The sequence below is a fragment of the Bombus terrestris genome, chromosome 16 (genome assembly GCF_910591885.1).
Source record: "Bombus terrestris chromosome 16, iyBomTerr1.2, whole genome shotgun sequence".
In the NCBI taxonomy this organism is placed as follows: Eukaryota; Metazoa; Arthropoda; class Insecta; order Hymenoptera; family Apidae; genus Bombus; species Bombus terrestris.
Window position 1 is genome coordinate 7337166 of NC_063284.1, and position 21757 is coordinate 7358922.

At 40.8% G+C, this 21757-nt stretch overlaps 2 protein-coding genes across 25 annotated transcripts in view; one reads left to right on the top strand and one right to left on the bottom strand.

The window, feature by feature from the left end:
* LOC100649948 overlaps positions 1–21757 on the top strand; it is a 168294-nt gene that overhangs the window by 82725 nt on the left and 63812 nt on the right. For 23 of the 24 annotated variants that reach the window (XM_048413111.1, XM_048413110.1, XM_048413119.1 and 20 more), the window contains exons 5-8: positions 657–683; positions 980–1151; positions 1263–1461; positions 2365–2560. In XM_048413111.1, the coding sequence (XP_048269068.1) occupies positions 657–683; positions 980–1151; positions 1263–1461; positions 2365–2560 (594 nt within the window). The remainder of the gene's footprint in view (positions 1–656; positions 684–979; positions 1152–1262; positions 1462–2364; positions 2561–21757) is intronic. The other variant, XM_048413116.1, reaches the window with a different exon arrangement.
* LOC100650059 lies at positions 2820–21145 on the bottom strand. The gene is made up of 8 exons (XM_012317849.3): positions 21015–21145; positions 18234–18484; positions 11152–11257; positions 8837–9051; positions 5722–5821; positions 5154–5365; positions 4553–4927; positions 2820–4157 (listed from the first exon to the last, which is right to left on the bottom strand). Exons 2-8 carry the CDS (start codon positions 18465–18467, stop codon positions 3780–3782), a joined length of 1620 nt encoding a protein of 539 aa, XP_012173239.2. The 5' UTR covers positions 18468–18484; positions 21015–21145; the 3' UTR covers positions 2820–3779.

Sequence of the window (21757 nt, forward strand, 5' to 3'; positions counted from 1 at the left end):
GCCGAGTTTCGTTTATTTTCGACCGTGCCCTTTTCGCGCTTTTGTTTGTCCTGGTTCGAGCCAGAGTCGGGCGAGGGAAAACGAAAAGAAAGAGGGAAAAAAAAGAAGAAGAAAATAAAACGAGTTCGGGGAAACAGAACAGCCGGCAGTCGTCAGCCCCTACGAGTCGTCTATATCCTTAATCGTTTACACACCACCTATCTTGGTGGCGTACACGTGGCACCTAATCGTTTCACGTTGTCGTGCACCGTCATGTCTTCCTGCTCGTATCTTTCCCTCGATATTTTCGATTTTTATTCACCTTCGATCCCTTTTATCCGTCCACTCGAACCGCGTCGTCCACTTCGTCTTTGAAAACGACGTGAAACGATCTGCAACTTTGTGAAACGTCTTCGAACGAAGACGAAAAGAGCGCATGGGAAATGTTGGCGATCGTGAGAGATTTTTACAGGACCAGTTGCGTGCAGCCTGGAAACTCAAGCAACGACCAACGACAGACGATCGATCGATCGCGATCGCGATCGCGATCGCATTGTTTCACTCTTACCTTTTCACAGTACATTTCCAGCCAACCTCCTTTTCTGCTCCATGCATATATACGTCTAACTGGTTTACTTGTGTGTGTGTGTTTCCGTGTACCTGCCGCCGCCTAACAGATGGGGACCAAGTCTCGCCAGAGAAAGGTAATTCTTCTTTTTCCTCTCTTTTTCATACACGTTTCTCCCTTTTCTCTTTGTATCGTTTCGAATCGCACGATAGCATGCGTCCGTTTTTACATCGTTTTTTCACTATCGTATCGTCGTTCACACACGACTTTTTCTTTCTTTCGCTTTTTTTTCTATTGATGCGCGTTGGATTCGAACGATCGTTTCATAAAAAAAAGAAAAAAGAAAAAAAGAAACACGCGGACGAAACACAGGCAAAAGCAGAGAAAGGACAATGCTTTGGTGATCTGACAGATTTCGTTTGGTTGTTTCAGTCGCCTCTTCCGCGTGGGTACCCACCTCCCTCTTCGACGATGTTATTCGATGACGACCCGGGCATCATGTCCGAGGTGGAGACATCGAGCACTGGATTTCGACGGGGTGGTAAGCAAAGAAGCAGCCTCCCCGTCGTACGGACCCCCAGCAAAACTCTGGAGCGACCACTAGGTAACGATCGACCCGCGATAGAATTAGGAGCGTCTTGTTGCTGCCTCGCTGCTCGATGCCCTTGTCGGACATTCCTGACGAAACGATGCGTTTCTGTGGACGATTCCTTAGGTCTAGTGTTCCTGCAGTATAGAAACGAGACGAAGCGGGCGCTCCTACCCAACGAAATCACTAGCATAGACACCGTTAAGGCTCTCTTCGTCAGAAGTTTTCCCAAACAACTCACTATGGAATATCTAGACAGTCCTCACGTCAAGGTTTACATACACGATAGCAACAAGGACATGTTCTACGAACTCGAAGACCTCAGGTACTTGACTGTACATACCGCTCAGAGCGACTACAGAAGAATCGACTAGACGGTGGTCGTCTAACGAGAAATTTCACCAGGTCGTTTCGTGTAAATCCAAATTTCATCGACTGAATGGTCGACCAACAACGAGTCTAAGATTCTCGCGTACGAACACAAACGCTTGATCGTGCAGCTTAGTTCAGTCGACGACCACCGAATTCGACTTTTTATATTCTTTAACCGTCTGACGCTTCTTGTCAGTTTCACATCGCTTTTAATCGACCAACAACCTAGTTCGTTAAATTTCCATCTGTACAAAACGATTTATCAAAATCTACTCGCTAGTCGACAACCTAAACCTAGTCGATCCGTCTGTAGCTACGCTTATTCGATACTGTCAAAGATATTTCAACAAGAACATTGAAATCTCTTGATTTTCATTTTCGCGTTTATGTCTCTGGTGTAGACACACGAGGACGAATGAATTTGGAAAAGAAAAGATCAAAGGTAATTTTCCTAATGGGATATATAGCTGCATTTGTAACGAGATTCAATGTCCAAATTGGTTTCGATGGTGTCAAAGAAATTATAACAGCCCATCAATGTTTTATTGTTTCATTAATCTGGGAAACACAAACAATCTATATATTCTACATTAAACGTAATAAAAATCTTATCAATTACATATAATACGATTATTTTTGCATTACCTTTGCATCGCTGATGAATTTTCACATTTATCATGAAATTTTCATTGCATACATTCTACGTACGATTTCACAGACCAAATTCAGATCTTCCTCTAGTGTTGTAACCATGACAGAGAACTATAACAGAAGTGTTCACTTTTCTGCACGTCGATCGAGAATTTCCGTACTGGAATATCATAGCCGTATCGAAAGGTTCTCGTCTGGATTTCAGATCGCATCTGAGAGACATCCGAGACCGCAGCGTCTTGCGACTGTTCGAGAGCACTGACGGTGTGACAGGGATGCCAGGACCGTTGGGGATACCGGGAACAGGAACAGGACTACCTCCTCACTGGGAAGACCAGAGTTATTTCAGCGAGCCGGAATTCGACAGCGAATATCAACATCAGCATATTCACAAAAGCAAGGTAATCAGCTTTCGAATGTTTGCAAATTGTATAGTTTCGCTTCGTCGTTCCTCTTCGGGAACACGCAAAAGCTTCTCGCACTGTCGATTTCCGTAATACGTAACACCGACGCTTAAACTTTATACGTGTTCGCATTAGGCAACGATCCATCACGACGTCGATCGGGTTGAAAATTCGCTTTTGAATTCCGTATATGGTATTCGATGATGTGATAGAAGAAGAAGCTCTAACGCGACAAACGGCGAATGATAAACACAGGTTTTACAATGAACGTTTTATTCATCTTAAATTCTAACAACTTCGCACGTTGATTTTAATTGTATCTCTCTTTAAATACTTCCGAGTATGTGGCCGATCGACGACATTCGGTTCACACCAGGTGTGTTTCTACGATCGACGATTTCTCCGATCAACGGCGCGCTAAACGTCAGCCGCAACTTACAACTCTAACTAACCTAGACACGAGCCCGCGTCAAGAATTAACCCAACGACGGAGCTACTATCGGAGATCCAGCAGAGCATAACTTAGGGTAAAAACATAGCGAGCAGATTTGGGTGGTGGTGTAGCCGACGCCCACTATTCAGCCGACTGTTGAGTCAGACGGAGGATAGACAAATAGTCAGCCGAATAGTCTGCTGCGGCACCGCCACTTACACCTGCTCGCTACTTTTTTACGTTTAGCTTAGCTTAGTTTTAGCTTCGCGATGGATTCCCTTAATAATAAATACGTCTCCGAATGCGATCGGAGTGACTCTGTGTAATCAATATCCGCCCGCGGCTATCGTTTCTATCCGCAACGCTTGTAATCGCGTAATCGAGCTAACGCGTTCGAGATCCGTTGGCCTCGGGTTCACGGCACGTAGAAGAGATCCTGTGTCAGCGATAGCGGTCGGCTACCGAGACGCGATAACCATAAATCTCTGGCCGACTCGTGGTCGATGCCGCGAATGGACCCGAGCAGACCCGAGTTCGCCGAGTCTCGTCTCCTGTTTCCGTCGAAAACGCCTTGTTGACACTTTGATGGCGTGAAACGTTGGCGATTGCAACGGCGTACGAATAGCGAAAAAATGATCGCAAAATGAAACGCACGAAACACGCGTTCGCGGAACGCGGAGAGAAGATAGAGACGTGGCAAAATATTGGAAAAACGTATGTTCAAAGGGAATAAGAAACTATCGGACGAAATGCCAACGACGAAACGCTCCATCGTGAAAGTGTTTAAAACGCTTTGCACATTGACGCGGCTGGGATGTGCACCGCGCCGGAGTACAGTTTCTTAGGCACAGACCTCCAACCAAAGACGAGAGCTTTGGCGAAAGGTTCCTCGCTACAACCGTCGCAGACGTCCATGATAGTTCTGACTTCACCTTCTGCTGGTTCCCTTTCGTCGTCCTTGTTTTCGTATTTTGGTAGTTGCAGACCGAAGTTGGTCAGGCCTACGAAATAATTGTTGTCTAGGCCTTGACTAATGTAACCGTCGTCGACGATTAAACCGTCGCCCAGTTGCACCAGGCCTCGTTTCTTTTTCGTCGAGTCGCGTTTTTCTAGTTTCCTGTCTTTCGCAGACTCCGCGTCTTCTCTTGGCACGAACGTTACCTGAAAACAAAATTCAGCGTCGTTGATGATCTTTCCAGTGCTTAGTCGACCCTGTATTTCCTTACAGCGTTCAAACCATGAATGTTTCTAATTTACAATCGTTTTTAATACGGAGGATCGAGAAAGGCAAACGTCAGAACCCGAGTTCCATGAAAATCGTAGCTCGTTGCTATGGAAAGCTTCCGAGATACAATGGCCGGCGGAACACCCTGTACAAACAGCCTTAGTCACGTCTCCTTGCGCGCGCAACGAAATTTCATAAATTTCGCGCGTATGATATACACCATACGATAACAAGTGCTCAGCCATTTTCGCCGACCACTTCATCCAAAATCATATCGCTCGTACGCATTCTAATTATAAAAATAATTCTAATGTGCATTCTGGTCTCTTACCTTCCCATCGGAAGATTTTCCCTCTGAAACTGTCTCTTTGTCGATCTGCCTCTTCGCCACGCTGGACGCTTGCTCCGCGCTCGAATCCGACTCGTTGCTCTCGGTTTCAACAGCCGACGAATCCTTCTCTCTCTTAAAGAGATTGTGATACGAGCTGGCTCCTATGTCGGTTGTTTCGCTCGCCGGAGGCAAACTAACGCTAGAGCGTAAGTTGCCGAAGAACTGGCTGGATTGCAAAGGGAACGCTGCGGAGACGGAATTGGGATTCGCAGGAGGGAAGGGCTGAGGTGATGGATTGCGGGGAATCACCGCAGGATGCCTCAGGGTGACGCCTCCTTGAACGATTTGCAGCGGCGACCCTGGATTGATTTTTACCTGAAATTCAATGAGGTCAGCGGGTTCTGCGATGCTCTTTGAAGCTTAAATTTCCATAGATTGGATTTTAACGGTTTTAACGCGGCAGCAACGATAATTCGTGTGCATCGAGCAAGGAAATTGAACGAATCTAGCGACAGTCGCTTAAATTTAGGCGATGCAGCTGTATCGGAATTTTCCTGGCAAATAAAGCGAGCGCTACTGTATACCGTGACGTGGGTCAAACCTGATGATTGATTTGTCCAGCAGTGAGGTAGGGATGTTGCGGAAGGGGTCGGCCTGTTACGGGAGGACGCGTAGGTCTGGGCGTGTTGTTGGTGGTGTCGTGCTCGTAGTGATGGCCGTGATGGTGTTTGTGATCCTTGTGGGCTTTGCCGGCCGTCAGTGCGACCTCGTACAGCTGCACCATTGTTATTTCACCCACAAGACCGCCGGATCCTGAGCAAATGTGTTTCGTTAGAACAACCTTAGGAATGTAACGCGTATTACCGCCGTGTATGAGGAAAGTTGATGAAACGCTTTGGCACTGATATTTCAACATTTTTAAAACATGGTATAATGTACACTGTTGTAAGTAGAAGTATATCTACACTCTCAAATTATAGCAAATATGTGAAACACTCTTCTTCATGAAGCTCTTTGATACAATTTTCGTATCTGATTTTAGTTGTTAAATGCGTTAGATGTTGTGCAGGGTAGCGTAAATGAATAAAAATTCATGGTCTGTATACGGAAAATGACATAGCACTACAGCCATAGTTGCCTTGGTTTTATGACGATTTGCGAATTCTCACCTGGAGGAGCGCCATCGCCTTCCAAAAAGCCGCCGCCCAGCTGTCGTTGCTCCTGTCCAGTGATCGCAATTCCACCCCCTTTGATGACGTGGCCGACCAACTAACGAGTCGAGAAGAAAGACAAGCGAGCGAATTAAGGTCACGCTGAATTAGCTGCAGGGTCTGTTTGTTAATCGCGCGTTACGTCGGAGAGCACCGGTTTTAATTTGCATCTGACAAACGAGTCGCGAATTGCCATTATAAACTCTGCGTTTAAGCACATCACGAGATGGACAGTTTTTTGTCACGTCACTTTCTTGCTGCACTGAAAATATTCCCGTTATTCAGCGCGCTTTAATCTACACTGACACAGTCCAAAGCGAGTACAGATACAGTTTCTATCAACTGCATTTGTACGAGCGAAATCTTCGCAGCGTCCGACTAACTGATCTTTAGCTGAGCGTTGATCAACCTACGCGAACTCAGCGGGGACACGCGTCATGTAACGCACATTCTCGTGGTCGATACAAGTTTGCAACGTTATCGTGCGTCCAAGAGCGAATATTCCACGTTTCGTGGAATTTTCTTGAACGAACTTGTCAGCTCCTATCGACTGAACAAAAAGTCACAGACGAGAAGAATAGAGAAATAGGTGGATTCTTATGATATTGGCTTGGCAACTAAGTGATTGCGGATTTTGTCAATACCACCTATTGACAAAATCCGCAATCACTTAGTTGCCAAGCCAATATATCCCGACAAATTCGTACAGAGGCAGTTGTTTCAGAAGCTTCTGCACGTACGTTGGACGAATGGAAAATCGGCGGGGATGGAATAAATAACGCGAAAAACGTAAATCTGTGAAGCGTCTATTCACTGTATTTGATCGGTGGCGAATGCGCGCGGAAAATACGAAACGCAAAACCTTCTATATCTCGAGGCGAAGTAAAATTCCTTTCACCGCGCATTCTCTACTTCGATTATGCTTATCCGCTTATCGCTTCGAGCGAAGCCGCCGCCCGTTCCTTCCTCGATATTCACCGGAACGAATAACAGAGTTTCCTTCCGAATGGGTTCGGCTATCTGGGTAGACTCGTACGGAGAAAATCGAGGCCGTGTACGGTATCGTAGAATATGCAGAAATATTTCTGCGTTGTATATTTTAGACGATTTGTAATACAGAGAGGTGCACGTGAAAGTGTAGGAAATTTTGAAATATTTTCTGCACATTTCCTGCTAGTCAACCTGACTATCTGGATATTTTTGAACGATAGCGTGAAACGACTTTCGCGTGAAATAGAATCGCGTTGACAAGACGAAGAGAGAGGGGGGAAGATAGCGAGCGCACGGAAACTCGCGGAAATTCGCACTCGTCTGGGAAAATTCTTCCCGCGATTTGCATCGCGTTGAACGAGACTAGCGAAGAGAGAAAAATTACGCAAGAGAATTCGCACGAATGCCAAGGAGAAATGGCTGGCAGCGTGGAATCGACCTAGAACCGGACGCGATTTCCTCCGGTGGAAGAGTACCGCTGCCGAAGATCGCTTTCTACTCGAGTTCCGAGTCACGGTATACCGCCTGCATGATCCACTTTCGAGAATTCATGGCGAAAACTATAAACACACAGCCAGACCCTGGCATTGCTCGCATATAGAAATCGCGCGCGTGTCTTGCCTTCGTAACGTAAAAGTGCATTATACTGTAGAAATTTCATGCACATGCAAGTCCATAAATATCCCGACACTTATGTGTTTGCGAATTCCGTACGAACATCTTGAGAATTTATTACCTTGTTCTATATTGTACCGGCGTTATTTTTGGACTATATCGAGCGATATTATGTACAAATAATAATACGATAAAATTGTTGTAAAGATAGGTAAGCTGAAACGTGTACGTGTACGTATAGAATACGAAGATGTCGAGATGATAAAAATTTTGTTTCCATAGTACAAACTGTTTACGACCGTTCGCGAAGAGACGCGATCGCGAGAGGCGTAAATTCTCGCTACGATTCCGATAGTCGACGTCGCGAACCAGTCATTCCCCTGTTTCGATCAGGATAACAGAGGTAGTTCAAATGATTGTAACACTGAATTAACAGGGTTAATATAAGCTACTATTTTAAACAATATTTAAAATTATAATTAACACGTTACAGTTGATTTAACGATGATACAACTAGTTTATTATTATAATTCGACTCGACTTTATGATATTCCTCGACGTATTCGTTTGACTAAGCGATCTCGATTTTATTTCTCTGAACCTCTCGATGCATTCGGTTTGGATCCTCATATGATACTGACCGCCCTTCGATCTTTTCCTTTGCCTTCTCTTGGAGACGACCCCCACCACGCTCGGGTCTCGCAACCGTCCGAACCTATGATCACGTACACTACCTTTTTTGTGTAGGTAAAATAACGGACCGAAGGCGAATCGATGTTTTTTAGAATTCGCTGCTTGACGACAACTATGCGCTTACCGCTACATTGTGTATATCTCGCCGGTCATGTAAGACGATCTGTCTGCGACTAGTACTAAGGGGGACGGTTAGGAACACGGCCTATAGTGAACCTCGGGACGTAGCACAATCCGTTTATAATATGTTGATACTTGTTTGCCTATCGAACTTTACAATAATTGTATCGATATTATTTGTCTTTGATAACGTCAATATCATGGCACAACACGACAAATTCATGCAAGAAACTAGAGTATCAGATCTGCAAATACGCAAGTGTCCGGATATTTGCGTATGTGTCTTTTTCTGATGTTAGAATCTGCTCTGGTTATGTACAAACAATAGCACGTGCAAAGCTTCCTTGTAAAGAAATCAAAAAGTAAGAAATCGAGGAAACGTACAATAGAATCTTCCCGGCTGAAGTTTCATCGTCGAGAAAATCGATCTCGAAAATTTGCCAAGTAGATATGCTCGAACTTGCTTAATTATCGACTAGATCTGACTGAACGATCAGCTGCAGGTTATTGGACGTGGGAAAATAAATGACGCGTTTTACTCGCGTGCAACGCGCTTGAATTTTCCACAGCCGTTGGTAACGGTGCACTTTCACGGGCGCGAATTTTTTCGTCGATGGCTCGAGAGTTGGATGAAAAGCACGGCAAGCTCGCTTACCCTGTTGTTGAAGCCACGACCTACACGCTCGTCGTTGACCCAGATCTGCCATTCTCCTGTACGACCGTTCCAGCTTTGGCAGCTGTGATACCACTTGTTCAGACGGAGCGGATAATTCAATCTGTACAAGTTGTGCCCGTCGATGTTCATCATGTAGTAGGAACTCCTGGCGGTGTTGGCGACCCAGGAGAGGATGCCACGCGGTTGATCTCCCACTTGAAAGTCGAGTGGATTCCGTTAACGTATGCTTTCTGCGCATTTCTGCGTCTTCGAAGCAGGTTTGGCAAAAAGTGGCAAACTTCTACACCGTTTCAAATTTTAATGACAATTCTATACAGAGGCTTAGGGTATAAAAGTAGGATCGTTTATGGAAAATTTGATGGGGAAGTTGAAAGGACAAACGTGATTTGCTGTTATTATTGGGTTGGCAGCTAAGTGATTGCGGATTTTATCATTAGGTGGTAATACCAATTTTGCAAAAAGTACAGTAAAATATCTTGATCACATCATGGAAAAAAACGGTATGCGACCAGGCAGAGATAACCTGAGAGCAATACGCGAATTTGAACGTCCAAAGGACAAAAAAATGTAAGACAATTACTGGGGAAGATGAATTTTTATTATAAATTTATAGAAGATGCCTGCAAACTTTCAGAACCACTTCATAATTTATTAAGGAAAAATGTGGAATTATGAAAAAGAGGAAGCAAGCTTCAGCTTAAAACAATTTGATGGAACACAAAAAGCCGGAGATTGAATATCAGAGTATGAAACGGAGTGGAAAAAATTAAAAATCCAAAATGAGGAGAAGAAAATCAAGTGCTTGAAGATGTATTTGAAGTTATAGGCGTATCGTGTTGCAGACCAATCCTTGTTGCTAAAAACTTTTAGAAATGAAGTTTTCCAATTTTTCCAGCTATACCATTAGGTGGCAATGACAAAATCCGCAATCACTTAGTTGCCAACGCAACAGTATCGTTGTATTCTTTACGTTTATGATTTAGAGAATAAAATTTACAATTTTGTATTTTGTACTCTCTAAGAAAAATTCTTTTGGGGATGGTTAAAGGAACGAAAAATGAATAGTAAAACGGATAGTCTGACCTGATTGCTTTAACTGTGGCAAATTAAACGACGCCTCGGGAACGGACGTTCCATACGATCGCGTCATGCTTATGTCGTATTTACGCGCGATTCGTCAGAACATTCGCCTCGAATCCGCTTGCGACACATGAATCCGCTTGAAACACATTGCGACAGTTTTTCCGGAATTCGAGGTTCACGCGTTGCGCAATTTTTATCGAATATTATTATTGTTATTGTTGTTATTGTTGTTGTTGTTACTATGCAAACAAAGATACGCGCGATGCGAGGAAAAATAAATTACGCGCGCGAATATGCAGCGTGTCCTGTTGAACAGGAAGCGTTCAAACGTCTGGAAAGATACGAAAAAATATTTTAGAGAAAAGCCGTGTGATATCCAGGGGCAAACGTCGTGTTTTCATCCACTTGACCCTGCGATTAAACATTTTCGAACGGATACCTACATTCTCATTATATATTTTATTTTATCATATTTTATTATCATATTTGAAGCGACGTTTTAAAACACCGGAAACCCGTGTCCTTTGCACTTTAAATTATCGAGATACGAACTTTCAAATTCAATGTGACACCGATATTAAGACGTTTCTTACGCTGCTACGACCGGTATGGCACGAAATCCCAGTTTTCTGACATTTCCAAAATAGTCGGTGAGCCGCGAACAGTCGCTTCTGTTGGGTTGGCAACTAAGTGAATGCGGATTTTGTCAATATCACCTAATGATAAAATCCGCAATCACTTAGTTGCCAACCCAATAGGTCCTTGCATCGGTCAAATTTTGAAATTTGCTCACGTTTTCTCGTATTTTATCGATCGTATTTTTCCAAACGTTCGATCGTTCCCAATTGTACAGGACGTATACTGTACACGAAAAAGAAGAGCAACAAAGAAAAGAGAAAGATACCTGGCATTGAAAGTGTCCTAAGGACGATAAGGATTAATTATTGTTATGATTAATTAAAACAAAAAATCGACATCGTGTGGTGATCAGAGGGTTAAAGCATGTAGGCAATTGGATGAACAGAGCGAAAATAGCGATAGATGAGACGGTGCAGTTGCGTGGTATATTCCTAGCAAAAGGAAAGTGGTGATTCAGTTTCCACGAAAAGTGCGAGGCGGAACTTTCGCCTTTTCGCTCGTCCGGTCTCTTCGAAGTAAAAAAGAAAAAGGAAAAGGTGAAAGGGAAAGGAAACTAGCGGCGTGTCTCTCACCTGCGTACGAAAACAAAGGATGGTCGTTGCTGTGATTGTAGAATTTGGTCCACATGCACAACGTGAACTCCTTCATGTCCGGCAGCTGCGTCTTGTAGTGAACGTACTGCGGAAGGAAGAAAGCGATCGTTAATCAATGGAAATCGGATCCGTTCAGAGATCTGTGGCGTGGTCGCAGCGTCGTTTACAGATCAGAGAATTACACGACCGAGACACGTTCTTACGCGATTTGACTTGTTCCGCGATCGCCGAGAAGTAAACTCGATTTGTAAGCAACCGGAGAACCTGTCGGCGCCGCCGGTTCTTTTTACCATCGTCACCTTTCCCTCTGCGTTTCCGCGTGTACACTGCGTTTCGCTTTCTATTGGCAAAATCGGTCGTATACATTGGTCGCATATGTTGTAACTGGTGATACGACTAGGAAAAAGGACGGTCGTAGGGGGAAAATCGAACCAGCAACGTGCAATACAATTTTTTCACGTTGAATTTTGTTTTTCGGAAAATTGATTTTGTATGTTTGTAAAGGTATATTCGTCGGTTTACGCAAGAATAATCGCGTATTTCGAAGCAGTTATAGATATCGAGTAACATCGAAAACAAATATTGTTGCAGTGTTTGTTAAAATAATAACTCGCGCAGTACATTCTCTGTATAGTATACAACTGTATAGAATATTTGTCAACATTTTTGTCCATACGATTTCTGTCTGTTACAATAGAAAATATTTTCGAGAACGTCCAAAGTATACGATCAAATTTATCTAACGCTATGATCATAAACAGAAAGACCAATTGCTGTATTTTTCAGCAAGACGATATGTCCGGGTATGTTGACGCTATGAAATTGCACACAGACAAACGAAGAGTCTATCTTCAGATAAATCATGTTTGTTTTATTATTTGGCTAGAATTAACACTTTGACTGCCACGTTGGTCGTTGGCGACCGGAGTTCTTCAACTTCCTATAATTGTAAAACTTGAATGAAAATTGACAGTTAGGGCGTTTTGAATATAACCGATAAATAGAAGATACTTTGAAATAAAAAGAGCCCCATTGAACAATTAAACATTTTTATTGGGATATCAATAAAAAAAAATGAGAACAAAGTGTTAAAACACTTTAAACATAAATGTGGCTCATCGATACAATCTGGACAATAGGTGGTCACCTTTTTGGTCCCATTATTAACAATTTTTTATCCTAACTGTTTAACATTTTTTTATACCACTCTCTGCAAAATTTTCGTGCCAGATACGCTTGCCCTTTTCTCATCTGCATTTCGCGTTGCAATCTTTATTGAATAAGTATATTTGACATTTCTGGTGAATGGCACTGTGTAAGGTGCATTGCCAGTGCCATTCTAAAATCTGATAGTTTGATTTTTGTTTTTGTTGCTTGTTTATAGAGTATCATCACGTTTGGAATTGATGTATTTAACAATAACTCTAAAGTTAATTTTATATACCACTTGAGGGTTCTTCTATGTGGTGTAGAATATGCTATCATTTGATCAGATAAATCTACAGCACATTTTCCTCTCTTCTAATCTACACTACCACTGGTTTATCACAAACATAATTTTTCCGCGGACCTGTATCATTTCAACCGAATGTTTGGTCGAAATCATAAAAATAATCATAGTACTGTTTACTAATATCTTCTACACGTTTCAACAATATATCCTGCACGTTTTGCCTACGACGAAATAACGAAAGCGAATGATTTGTTGAAATAAACGAAGCCTTGTTATACTATGTCGCTATGAATTGTTACCAAGGCGCCACGGTGGTCACCCGTGACCAACAATAAGATGAACGGTCCATTGGAGAGGAATGTTGTCTTACATCATCAATTTATCATTATTTTGCCATTATATGCTTTGAGTAATAAAAATACTCCCGTGACGTCCTGAAATGAAACGTGTGATTTTGGCGTGGCAGTCAAAGTGTCAATATTATCATCATTATTATTATTATTATTATCATTTTTCGTAGTTCGTGGTTTTTGGCTTACTTTATATTTACGTTAGAATTGTGACAGACATTTAAAAAATACAAAGTAGATCGCTGCAGGATCGTTTGCCGACAAGATAATGTTAATTTCAATAAGAAAAAGCCTATTACACGCATTGTGTAATTAGAAAGAGGCGTACGATTATCCAAGTAAAATGCGTTGGGAAAGAAAAGAAACAGCTTAATCGATTGCGTCTTACGCGGAACGATCTGTTGTAACGTAATCGTCGTGTTTCCCGATCGCACGGCTTAACCATTCCACGAGAACAAGGTCTTTGCCATAATTTCCTACTTTGCGTTTACGCATTCGCGTTGCGCAACAAAATCGTTCGACACGCTTCGAAATCGACTGCCAAGTGCGGCTCGATTTTCGCTGCATCTGTAGGCAAATGATGCGCGTCGGTGAATTAAGTCGGGAAATGAACTCGGGAGGAATAATAGCGGTGGAAAGCGATCTCGCGACAGTTCGATGCACTTGAACGTGGTGCTGCGTTCCACACGAATTCCCGGGCGTGAGATTTACAACGAACGAGATAATCGAATTTTTGTTTAATTTACATCGTCTCATTGTTTCGCTCCTGCACGCACTCTTTTTACTAATTTGCTAATGAAACCAGCATGAAAGCCGTGTTTCTGCAAAGTGAAACAGTGTAAATTCGGCGTAGCCGACAGCTAGCGATGCGATCTGCGATACTTGGAATTTCCGTGCAACGTGTACGACGATAAAATCCAATCACTTGCAACCTGATTCGTATCTTGAAGCTTCTGCGAGCAGACACTCGAGATAACAGTCATTTTCGGCATTTTTTGGAAACAGTAAAGGCTAATTTCTCGAAAGATGAAGAGGAGGAAGATAGTGATATTTAATTGTTCCCATCGCGAATAACAGTTGTGAACGATTAGCATTTTTTTTTTTTGGCTATCGACGAACCGAATTTCATTTTGGTTACCGATAACCATAATCGATGGTCCGAAAACAATTCGTTCGCTTATCGTAAAATTTATTCTCGTTACGATCGATTATCGTCAATTATTGTTAACGTTGCCGATAATTGGTATTCATATTCGTATTTGTAATTAGTATTCATCGATACGAAACAATTTAATTATGAAGCTTGCGTATACGTTTTATTAATCAAAGAAACGATATGAAAATATATGAGATAGAGAATATCTTCTGTTTCATATATTTTCATGCTAGATTTTCTGTTTAATAAAATATACAACTTTCATAACTAATCTTACTTATATTGTTAAATTTTAATCGTTTATATCGATCAAAAATATCAATTCTTATAGCTTAACTTTGAAAATTTCTCTTGCCTAACGATTATGACATCAGTTTGAAAATTTTGATCAGTTCCTGAGTCTTTGAAGTTTCTTAAGTTTTGTTGATAGTCTTGCAGGATATTCGAAATTCTTAGCTCGAGAGTTTCAGGATGCAAATGATGTACAGCGAAGTCTGTACGGGGTTTATCCTATCGAAAGATCAGCAAGAAGGAAACGACCCACAGAATTCGACACGATCGAAGATTTTTCAAGGTTTGCAAAACGAGCAACACTCGCAAACTAGACAAAACCTACCAAGATTCAAATTTGAATCTGAAGATGATAAGATCAAAACTATTTCAATGTTAATACTAGAACTACCGATAGTTAACACGAAGTTATTTCTACCAAAACCAGTGAAAATGATTGGTCTTTAAAAAATACCTAATAATAGAATATTTTTATATTTATTGATTTATTACTTTCTTACGGAAGGAACTCCATGTTATATAGTACATTTTTGGAATTATTGATCCATCTGGAGTCATGATCCCTAAACGAGGGTTGACACGTTTATAAAATTGTAGAACCAGTCATTTTGACTGGTGTGGTGTTTCCAGTGTTAGCATCTAGCGATCGATCCGGAATTTTCCTGATAACTGATATCGTCATATCGAGTGATAGGCAGTAAAAATTTGGAAAACGCGTGGCAAGTTGTAGAAAACGAGGAAACTGGTTAATTGGGCTTCGATAAACTGATTGCAGCACCCTTTCACACTTTGACAAGTACCAGTCATTTTCACTGGTATTGGTATAAGTAGCCTTGATGCAAAATTATTTTCAGTTTGAATACATAAAAAACAAAATAAAATTCGTTATATTATTCTTTTAGTTATCGTTGCGAAAGTCATTACATCATTGCGGAAAAAGATATAACGCGAAGTAGGAATTTTAAAATAAAATTGCAAAACCAGTCAATTTGACTGGTATGATAGTTCCAGTGTTAATTTTGTCGAATGGAGCGTATGAAAGACGCTACCTTTCTTGTCTTTCGTACAATAAGTCGTGCAATAATTAAAATTAAAATATCCTGTTCAAGTACCTCGATACTCGTTTCGTAGAAATTAAAAAATTATATCTGACGGTGTATAGAAAAGTGTGCAGTTCTATCGAAGAAAACAGGTGACGTTGAAATCACACGAAGGCACGTCCGACTAAATAAGGTTGCTGACCATCCCAAGGTATCTGCCTCGAAGCAAAGTGATGTTACACGTTATAATTTAGCAAATGTTTGCATGGGTCGATTAAACTAGGCCAATCTCTACAGGAAATATTCGTCTAAGAAATTTTGCTCAAAAATAAAATATTCGGTTGGCAACTAAGTGATTGCGGATTTTGTCATCGGATTGTATTGACAAAATCCGCAGTCACTTAGTTGCCAAGCCAATAACAGACTCGCGTTGGTCAAGTGATCGAAATCGAGTTGTTGTCGAATGTAAAACTAATCGGAATGTAGCTATACAGCTGGCTCGATGTATCGACGAACTTGGTATGACCGGTTGGTCAGAATTTGTTGCTTTTGCGTGTTTCATCAGCCTTGATCGGTGGCACGGAAAACGAAGCGGCGAGCAACAAAGTCGGTCGATTTCGAGAACTTCTGAAAAGAGCAGAGTCTCACTCGCGTGTCGCGTTTTCTCCTACTTTCGTTGCCACGATTCGTGTCGTTTTGCTCGCATCGAGGCTCTCTCGACCGCGGCTAAGCCTTCCAGTACGCAACCACGATATTTCGTTTTGCAGCAGGAAGCGCGTCCCGTGTAAATAAAAAAGAAAACAATTGGCAGTCTATCGAAAGATCGAGTTAAAACAAATTTCCGTTGACAATTGACAGAGCCAACGCTCTGGACAATTGTCAGCCCTTCGTCCGCGTACTGCGTCCTTTTCCATGGGAAACGAAATCTTCTTTGAAGAGAAGCTATCAGATGATATTCGGGAGAAATTTTGAAAAATCGTACGAGAATTTTTGCCGCATTTCATAAAGGATGGACTGCTTTTTACACTTAGTATAGTCGTTTAGACTCAGCCAACGTGCAAACGACGCGAGTAAAAATGAGCTTTGGTGTCGCAGGGTTCGAGCAGACGCGTTAAATTAAATTATTTCACACCTCGCCCTATCTTCGTTCACGCTCTGTTGATCTGCATTACAATTTCATCAATTTTCAGAATTTTTTAGTGAAACTTTCACGCGATATTTTAACGAGTCCATAACAGAAAAACGAAGTTTCGAAATTCACGAACCAGCTATATAGTTCATATCTAGAAATTGATTGCTAAGTCTGTTAGGTTTGTTCACTTAGGTGTATCCGAGGCGAGAGTGAGAAACGTGTTAAGACTCTATGAAATCGAAAGGTACGCCGGCTCCTCCAGCTGATGATGTATCGCGTACATTCGCCTCTCTAATTCAAAATCGTTTAATCATAGTCTAGTTGTGTTTTAACTGGAGAAACCTTAGAAATCGGATTAACATTCCCATCGGAACTATTCATCTGTAATTGTTAATAATTATTTGGACAAAGCTGCTGTTAAACACCTGCTGCTGATAATATAACGATTATAATATCAAATCGCTATCGCTGTATTTCACGTACAATGTTAGAGAATAAAAGCGCAAGCATTGAAATAAACGGAAGTAATTGTCGTGTGAAAAGTACAAGACCCGTGCGCAACCGCGTTAACTCGATCGTAGGAAAAATGCTAAGATGAGAAAATTGCAAGACAAATATCCAATGTTTTGTCGCGAGATCATATTTCTTTTACATTAAATCATTACGGGAAAAGATATAACATGAAGTAGGAATTGGAAGATAAAATCGTAGAACCAGTCATTTTGACTAAATTTTGTGATATTTCTAGTGTTAGTGTCTAGCGATCTAGCGATCGATCCGGAATTTTCCTGATAACTAATATCGTCATATCGAGTGACAGGCAGTAAAAATTTGAAAAACGCGTGGCAAATTGTAGAAAACGAGAAAACTGGTTAATTGGGCTTCGATAAACTGATTGCAGCACCCTTTTACATTTTGACAAGTACCAGTCATTTTCACTGGTATTGGTATGAGTAGCCTTGATAGAAAATTATTTTCAGTTTGAATATATAAAAAGAAAATAAAATTCATTATATTATTCTCTTAGTTATCGTTGCGAAAGTCATTACATCATTGTGGAAAGATATAAAATGAAGTAAGAATTGGAAGATAAAATTGTAAAACCAGTCAATTTGACTGGTGTGATAGTTCTAGTGTTAATTATCTTTCTGTTTTATTTATTACATCGGAGTTTCATATTTTGTTTTCAAGGCTTAGGAGAATGTAAGTAATAAGAGATTGAGAAATGTAAGAGGTGCTTACATTCTAAGATCAAGTTTAAGCTGCAGGTTCGACCGCGTAGAATGTTAAGCTCTGTGATTGGAGATAGAACGTAAACGTGAACCAAAGTAGAAGACAAGCACTGTGATAAATAAATAAATTTCCAGTAGAATTCACCAGGCAATTTCGAAAGGGAAACACCGCACAATGCGCAAGTACGCGTTACAACCTTCGCAAAGACATCAGTGTACTTAGTTTTGCTTAAATTCGCGAATAAATTGCATAAAGGAAATCTGACAGGAAAGCATGATTTTATATAAGCGATCATGGTCGAATTTATTATTTGATTAAAATTAAAATTAAATTAAAAGTGTTAACGGAACGATCAACGAGACGCACCGTGTGCGTCAGTAAAGGACGAATAGTGAATTTTCCTTACCTCGAAGTAGAGTTGCTGTTTCATAGCGATTTTATACAGTGTACATCTGTCTTCTTCGTGTTGTGCCAGTAGCGACGAGCTTGCTGCGTCGTAAAGAGGCTGTGCACTTTCGAAGATAGCGGCTGTTCCTTGGTGCAGGGCGCTGGCAGTTGGCGTTGGGAACGACGGACTCCAGGAGGTAGAGATCGCCTGGGCCGCGGTTAGAAACCCGTAGAAAAACGCAAGGATCCACATGATTCTCCTCGAGGAATCTGAAAAATATGTGCTAATGAAAGATTCGCTGACATAGCAAGTTTGAAAGCGAAACGCATGCGACGTTCAATTTGCATGGAATTTGCATATGGAATTTATATTCTTTTGAAATTGGATTCGGTGAAGATAGTTGGGCAAACTAATTACAAAAAATTATAGATAGCACGGGTACAAACTGGAGGATATCACGAGCCGCGAATTATTATCGAAAGATAATGATCGATGCAGGAAGTAGCCAGTCGAAGGATGGAACGCGTCTCGTTGAACGTTAGGTTGTTACGCGAGAGGCTTGCTGTTGCAACATTTCATTCACCTAAGCGGAACGATATCGCCTGCAAAACGAAAGAAAATCAACGCTTTTATCGAGCGTTGCGTTGTAAAAGCGGTGAATTCTCGCGGGTTTCACCCCACGTTGATTTGGCCGAATGCAACGCTCGCTCAAACACTAACGAAATTAGCGACAGCATAGGGCAAGGTTGTACGGTATCCAGCGCTTTAACTTCCTTTCGCTGTGACTTGTTTCGCAGTTGGTAAAATTCGAATTCGGAAAAAGTGCAGGGAAATCGAAAGAAATAAGAGGAAAGTTGAAACTCGATGAAAGAAGAGAAATTATTTCTTGTAATCTAACAATGAGTTTTTACAAGAAGTAATTTAATGTACATAATATAATTAATAAAATAGTATAGGACAAATGATAAATAAATCTCTGGAGCACGTATTTAGTCCCTAAATCGGAGGAAAAATATAATTCAATTAACAGTAGAATTTAATATACAGGGTGGTTGGTAATTGGTGGTACAAGCGGAAAAGGGGGTGATTCTACGCGAAAAAAGAAATCGAAAATGTAGAATAAAAATTTTTCGTTTGAGGCTTTGTTTTCGAGAAAATCGACTTTGAAAAAAAAAACAAAATTGAAAGAAAAGATTATTAAAAGATTAATAATAAGATTAAAACAATCGAATACGTTAGAAAGTGTTCATAGAAATTTAATTAGAAGAGCAGAAGTATGTGTTCGGCAGAATGGGCAACATTTTCAGCAATTTTTGTAATAATAAACTTTATGATTACTTCACATTATTTCATTATGTATTCCTAATTTTCCGTTACGACAAAAACAAACTTAAACTGCGATAATATCCATCGAGGCAACGATCTACAGTGAGATCCGTTATAACGAGACGCGATAAAGTGCACGCGTATCGAACGAAAATTCAAAGTTGATTTTCTCGAAAACAAAGCCTCAAACGAAAAATTTTTATTCTATTTTTTCGACTTCTTTTTTTCGCGTAGAATCACCCCCTTTCCGTTTGTACCACCAGTTACCAATCACCCTGTATATTGAGTTGGCAACTAATTGATTGCGGATTTTGTCATTAGGTGGTATTGACAAAATCTGCAATCACTTAGTTGCCAACGCAATATGTATTATTAGGTTGTCCGAAAAGTGTCTTTCTTTCGCGGACACGTCCTTTACAACAAGACATCCTGATACGAACATGAAACCTAATCTGTCCAACGTTGTGATCTTTATTTTGATAGAACAAAATGGATCATACGTAATTCGATAAAATAATATAAGAAAGAAAATATTCTAAAACGAAAGAAACTTTTCGGACGACCTAATACATTCTACCATCTACTAACTATCAATAGTTCGAACAAAAAAATTTCTTTTCCCTTAGAAAATAAGACCATATGCTTTATCTATTACCACTTCAAGTTGCTTCTAATTTCTCATTAAAATTGTTCTAGCGGCAAACGAGTCTACTGCCGCGTTATTTAGCTCGGTTTTCCGAATATCCATCGTTCGAGATAACGATCTGGTTTAATCGAAATTTCAAAAGTTATTTCGATATCCTGCCGGTGGTTTCCAGGCAGAATTAAAAGCTGACGCGTATATACAGGGTGACCCGCGCAACTGTGCCAAATAGAGACTATTAACACTGAAACAGCACAAGATGTAAAACGAATCCCATTAAATAAAATCAAACGCTATTTAATGACGTTCATTTTCATATACAAATTTAACCTACTAAATTAAGTATCCTAATTTACGTCTACTTGGCGTATCAAACGCTATACACTTTATACGGGGTATGTCGCGCAACTGTGCCAAACAAGAGCTATAACGCTGAAACAGCACAAGATGTAAAACGAATCTCATTAAATAAAATCAAACGCTATCGAATGACGTTCATTTTCACATACAAATTTAACCTACTAATTTAAGTATCCTAATTTACCTAAACTTGGCGTATCAAACGCTATACACTTTATACGTCTGGCTACGAAATCTTGGAAATACCGTCACTTGCAAAACCAACGTATACACCAGATAGCGTTTAATCTCGCTTAATGAAATTCGTTCTATCTTCGTCCCATCCACCGCTTCAAAGCTGCAGCTTGTTTTAGCTACGCTGAACACCTTGTATGTACGTAGCCTGATCCGATGGATATTGGTATCTCGGTGTGTAGCGGAGGGAAAGCCGATAGAAAATTTGGTGGCGGAAATCGGTCAATATAACTCACCGAGAAGCAATCACCGATTTATTCGCGGCGATAACGAGAGGTAGATGTTCGCGGTCTCGAAACGGAAAGGTAACTGTCCGTTCGTTCAGTTCGACGTAGGCCTCGTAAACTCGTAAGAGGTGTGCACACCTCCTACCCACTTTGAATCGCCTTTTTCTCTCTCCTCCAGTCTCGCACATCCTACGATTCACTACGAGCCCAGAGAATGCTTGTACAATGTACAATCAACTCTCCTTTTCTCTGTATACTGTCGAGTCAACTGGCGCGTTTTTCTCCTTCGTATTTCTTTTCTATTTAATCTCGTAATACGCGATACAACCACGTATCCTGACAGCAATTAATTGCATCTAGATCTTTGTTTATCGTAGCATCAGCTCGCTGTGGTATGCAGGCAAATATGTACACGATCGATCAAAGGTGTATACAGTGGCAGCAAAAAGCACTTGTGCACTGTTGCGTTTATTATTTGCATTATTTATTTATATACGAATTAATTAGGTGCAATTATAGCGGTTTCTTACATTTGTAATTTATAATATTCTGATTTTATTTGTACGAACTGTTTGTTATAGCGTTTGCTTGTTTTTATAGTTATCGTACGTTACAGTTAGGTGCGTGAGTCACGGGATACTAATCTACTAATTTTAAACGTAACCTTTCATGAATCAGGTCTGCGGTAAAATATTCAACGCGGTGTAATTTAGTTTTTCTTATAATTAGGGTACGCATGTTTATGCAAATTT

What these genes read in the sequence shown, in the direction of transcription:
- LOC100650059 (XM_012317849.3), bottom strand. Translation starts at nt 18,467, where the DNA reads ATGTGGATCCTTGCGTTTTTCTACGGGTTTCTAACCGCGGCCCAGGCG. An exon ending in GTCGTGGCTTCAACAACAGG is followed by an intron (nt 5,822 to 8,836) that starts GTAAGCGAGCTT and finishes TCGACTCGTTAG; the next exon opens with TTGGTCGGCCACGTCATCAA. An exon ending in CTGGACAAATCAATCATCAG is followed by an intron (nt 4,928 to 5,153) that starts GTTTGACCCACG and finishes ATTGAATTTCAG; the next exon opens with GTAAAAATCAATCCAGGGTC.